Source organism: Epinephelus moara, chromosome 8, assembly GCF_006386435.1.
Source record: "Epinephelus moara isolate mb chromosome 8, YSFRI_EMoa_1.0, whole genome shotgun sequence".
In the NCBI taxonomy this organism is placed as follows: domain Eukaryota; kingdom Metazoa; phylum Chordata; class Actinopteri; order Perciformes; family Serranidae; genus Epinephelus; species Epinephelus moara.
The window spans coordinates 19,575,534-19,580,476 of record NC_065513.1 but is presented as its reverse complement, the minus strand read 5'-3'; the positions used below and the strand labels follow the sequence as shown (position 1 = coordinate 19,580,476).

The 4,943-nt window shown below is 40.4% G+C and overlaps 1 protein-coding gene across 1 annotated transcript; it reads left to right on the top strand.

Annotated features, from left to right (window-relative positions):
- The first annotated feature begins 342 nt into the window (after positions 1-342).
- On the top strand, positions 343-4,478 carry LOC126394131 (arrestin domain-containing protein 3-like). The gene is made up of 6 exons (XM_050050768.1): positions 343-601; positions 997-1,057; positions 1,300-1,450; positions 1,562-1,658; positions 3,903-4,159; positions 4,256-4,478. The coding sequence occupies exons 1-6, from the start codon at positions 346-348 to the stop codon at positions 4,379-4,381; spliced, it is 948 nt and encodes a 315-aa protein (XP_049906725.1). The 5' UTR covers positions 343-345; the 3' UTR covers positions 4,382-4,478.
- Positions 4,479-4,943: the final 465 nt, after the last annotated feature.

The following is a 4,943-nucleotide window of genomic DNA, read 5'->3' as shown; positions in this document are numbered from 1 at the left end:
CCATTACCTTTTTGGGGGCTGTCTTGCTTTTGCCTCTCCATTGCACCTGTTATCACTTTCATTTGCACCAAAGCAGGTGAAACTGATTCACAATGTGCTCATTCATTACATGGAGTTGTCTAACCACTGCACTGATTTATGCAATAAACATATGATATTCTGTTTGCATTTAATTTATTTCCTTAAAGTACAATCGTATATTCTTAAAGCCAATCATTTTTCATTTAGCATCTACCAATTGGGTTCTAACCAGTGAGCATGATTTATTGAGACACTGTGGTTTAATTATTACCAAAGCCAGTGTAAAACTGCTTACAGCTCTGCTTGGTGGTTACACTGTGTAACATGCCAGACAATGTCAAGAGCTTTTCAGTGGGATATAACCCCATTAACAAAAGTGATCATTTCACCAGTGGTGACTTTATTACAGGACAAGTTACATTTGAACTGTCCAAAGACTGCAAAATAGATTCACTCTGCGTGAAGCTGAAGGGAAAAGCACAAGTCAAATGGCGCAGCAGATATCGAAGACAAGTCCGAGCATACTCTGACAAACACAAGTACTTCAGTATCAAGCAATTTATCATTCGGAAGGACCGAGGTAAGTCAGCTACTCATGTCATTCAATTTAGACACAACCTGCTGTAACCAGATTTATTACATTGATTGTAAATTTCATTAATGTAGCACTGGTGCATCTCTGTTTAGATAAAAATGGCACACAGGATTGTAATTTCCCGATTTTTACCAGTGGGATTTAAAGATACATAAGCGTGTGTGCGTTTGACCCAGTCACACTGATAGCAAACACACATCACATTACAGGAACAGTTAAAATTTCTCCCTCTTCTATCCTGATTATTCTTCAGGGTGATCAAAAAACACTTTTACCATTCAAATTTGGCAACCATGCTGACAAGATCAATCTAAGAGTTAGACATTTGTTAATTAATGTTTTGATTAATACAATTTATGATTAACTTTATTGCCTTTCAGGTAACAATGTTGTTAGCCAGGGCAGCCATGTCTACCCATTCACTGTTCATATCCCTGTAAAGTGAGTCTAAAAGCCTAATCATTATAATATACATAATTTTTCACAGTGTCTTTAAACATGAACACATTTCAGTTTGTTCTTCATTTCTAATTAGAAACAATCTATCATATAATGATCAATATTTAATTTCCATCTGATATGAGTATCCACCTCAGACAATCTAAATGTAGTGCTACTGACAGGATATTACTGTCACTCATCCAGTCTGTCTTGTCTGTACATTGTGTCGTCACGTCTTGCAGGGACCTGCCGTCCTCCTTCAAGGGCTCGTATGGAAAGATTACGTACAGACTGGAGGCGAATCTGAGCAGGTCGATGAGAGTAGACACCAAAGCAAAGACGAAGTTCACTCTCCTCCACAAACAAAGCCTTAACGGTGATCCACTGCTGATGGTACACCCACACAGTCACAGATGCATTCAAATTTGTTTGCTGTTTGATTTTGTTGACACACTGCTGCAGTAATGAGAGGTGACACTAACTAATTTGTCATTTTCTTGTCAGACTCCACAGCAAAGCACCATTAATAAGAAAATGATTCTCTGTACGTCGGGGACGGTTGGCATGGATGTCAATATTGAGCGGACAGGTTTTTACCAAGGTAATGACTGAATAATACATTCACTCCACAGATTATCTGAACAGTGGGCTGCAGTAAAAGAAAACCTCTTTGCAGTTGGACCTTGTGTTGCTCAAAGTCCCTTTGCTCATGCCACATTTTTTATGGTGTAAAGATAAGACAGCAACAAATGAGACATGTAGTAATAGTGATGGCAGAGAGATAATCCAAACATGATGCTCTATAGTTTAGAGGTTGCTTGTAGATGAAGAGACCACTGTTTAGCAAAAGTTATTTAGACTAGCTTTAATCGATTAATTAAGGGGGAACTACGCCCATTTTCAAAATCCATACATGTTATATCTATCGTCTAAGACAGTCCAAAATATTAGTAAACATGAACAACTCTCTCAATCCAAAAAAATGTTAAAAAGAGAGCTAAAACTCAAAATTGTGATGTCATAGGGTATAAAGTCTGGAGCTGCTCCATTTACAGTGAATGGGGAAAGATGTTCTAGATCAGTGGTTCACAACTGGTTCAGTCACGAGGTCCAGATTTCTCCTTAGTCATTAGTTCAAGGCCCACACAGTTTACATTCAGCGTCATACTTGTGTTTGGCCATATTGTCAAGTTAGTTTGCTGTCTCTGTCAAGTAGCTGTCCATTAGTTACTCACTCTACAGCAGGAAGCGGCACTTGCAGAATGCCAGAAACTCACTACACTTCAAAATCAAGTGTGTTTTTTAACAAATTTGACACATTTGTGAGTCAATTGCGGTCCATTCAGAATGGACCAGTGACCAACCAGTTGGGAACCACTGTTCTAGACGACACTGAGAGCACCCAGGGAAATGTTGTGAGTATGTGGGTACAATGTGCTTGGAAAGGTAGTATCGACACGGTCACTACCTGGAGCTCGCATAAACGGAGCCTGGGTTTGTTGAAGGTGGCAGTGCTGTTTGGGCTGAGAAAGCCATGTGTAAGTAAGGTAAAGAAGGTTGTTGGGTTGGTGCGGGGAGCAGTGAGAGCTGGCATTAGGGGAGTGTCTCTGGGATGCCAGAGATCACTGTCTAGCCTCCTGGAGGTGTTGTGGGACCAACTAGACGAAACACTGGTGACAGGAGGTTTCCACCTGATGACCCCAAAGACATGTTAGTTATCACTGCTCACTGGTCTGTATAGTTAAGCCTTGCCATAACAGCTTATCATAGGGCTTAGGAGGTTATTCACTGAGTGCTGATCCTTTTCTAGAGCACAAACTTCTTGCGTTTATTTGAACTATTTGAACAAAATTCTGTGTCAGAACTGAGAACACTACTGTAGAATAAACATCAATTGGGTATAAAAAAGAAAACAAACATTCTGTGAGTCTATGGGCTCCCATTCATTGTCTATGGAGCAGCTCCAGACTTTATACTTGATGACTTACTTATCTGGTTTCTGGCTTTGAGAGAGAGTAGCTAACGTATACAAATATTGGCTGAACTTTCAAAGGCCATGGAAATAATAAACTAAAACTCTGAATTTAGGTGGTGTCCCCTAGAGTCTGACTTGCGATTGCCTTTACACGTCTCCCAGTATGGAGGTGGCTGACTTGGTGGCTAGCAGCTCACAGTGCTAATAGTGCTGACTCTGGCAACAGTGCTGTCAGAGCTAACGGTGTTAACACTGGGGGAACAGGGGGGTCTTGCAACGACGCCTCTCCCCCACTGTGGGTTGGACTGACATTATTAGCAGTAACCGTTGTATGAGCACAGAATAGAGTGGTGGCAATTAGCCAGACAATGGTGTATACACAAGGTTTCACATGCTGCACAGCCAAACATGCTACCACAACAAAGAACAGAGAAGCTCGGATTACAACACACACAAAGGGAGCCTTCATTCGGTGCTCAGGATGCCGTTACTCCAATATATCTTTACATAGCAAATAGTTGTTTGCTGCTTTACTAATGCTCTGATGCCACATAGACCTCTTTTAATTAATGTAAATACTTTAATAATACTTTAAATACCTTTAAAACAGAATAGGAGTTTTTAACAATATGAGATACAATTCAATTTCATAGCACTCTGACTCATCATTAAAAAGGGGCTGTTATGTTAGTGCAGGTTTATAATGTTATGCACTGTGAAAAAAAACCCTTATATCGTATGCAGTGAGATTATTGCTATCAATCACTCATGTGTTGGCGTCAACCAGAGAGTAAGAGGGATAATTATATTTAAGAGAGCATATTTTGCATTTACAACCATTGTGTATTACGTGCTGCTCTGTTTTCGCAGGGGAAAGCATAAAGGTCATGGCCTCCATTCAGAACAGATCATCTCGTGAAATCAAGCCCAAATTCTGTTTGTATAAGAAGTACAGTTACTTTGCAAAGGAGAAGAGGAGAGTCGAGACCAAAGACATCCTGAAGGAGGAGGGGGAAGTCATCCCGCCTTCTGCAGGCCAGACTGTCACCAGGATCATCACCATCCCTCCCACCACGCACGCGTCCATTTTAAACTGCAACATCATCAAGGCAGAGTACAGGCTCAAGGTGTGTATCTGTCCTCTCAGAACATGTCAGTTAAGTCTTTATGTCTATAGGGCTGCATGGTCGTTACGATAAATGCTGTCTGTTTGTCCACCACAGGTCTATCTGGATGTCAAATATGCTCGAGACCCCGTGATCAAGTTCCCCATAGTCATCCTGCCGGCTTTACAGGAGCCTGATAATGAGGAGCATCCGTCTGCTTTTACATCATCCATGTTTGGTTAATTGCTGTTATCCAGGTGGCAACAATGATGACGTGGTATTAGTATTTAGGATGATGATAAGAACAGTAAGAGAGGAGAGGAGGGAGCTGATCAGCTGCTGTATCACTGGGATGACTTGATGGCCAGTAAATACCTCTCTTCCCCTGATCTCATGGTGCTGTGTGCAATAATAAGGAACACTGAAATTGTGTAAATAAAGTCGTACACAATATGGCTGTGCTTGCTTCTTTTAAATGAACTATAAATAAACAATAAAAACTCTTATTCCAGGGACTATATAGTACCACATAGAGAAAAAATGTTCAAGTTAAAGTTTTAATTTTTTCATCATTTCCTCTGTCGGTCTGTTACAACTAAAACTATTATAACTTCGTAATGGATTTGTAGATATAGAATCTAACCTTTTGAGCAACTGCTATAACCCAGCTGGCCACCAACTTTGTTAGATGTTGATATTTGGTTGATTTAGGTTGTGAGGTCAAAATTATCAGCGTCTAATGCCAACCTTAATTTGTAGAGTACTGAGTACAGATGACGCTGATATTCTGCTGGTTTTAAGTTAT

Coding starts and splice junctions, on each gene's coding strand:
- LOC126394131 (XM_050050768.1), top strand. CDS start 346: ATGCCAGACAATGTCAAGAGCTTTTCAGTGGGATATAACCCCATTAAC. Junction 1,058..1,299: donor ACTGTTCATATCCCTGTAAA/GTGAGTCTAAAA, acceptor CACGTCTTGCAG/GGACCTGCCGTCCTCCTTCA. Junction 4,160..4,255: donor AGGCAGAGTACAGGCTCAAG/GTGTGTATCTGT, acceptor TGTCCACCACAG/GTCTATCTGGATGTCAAATA.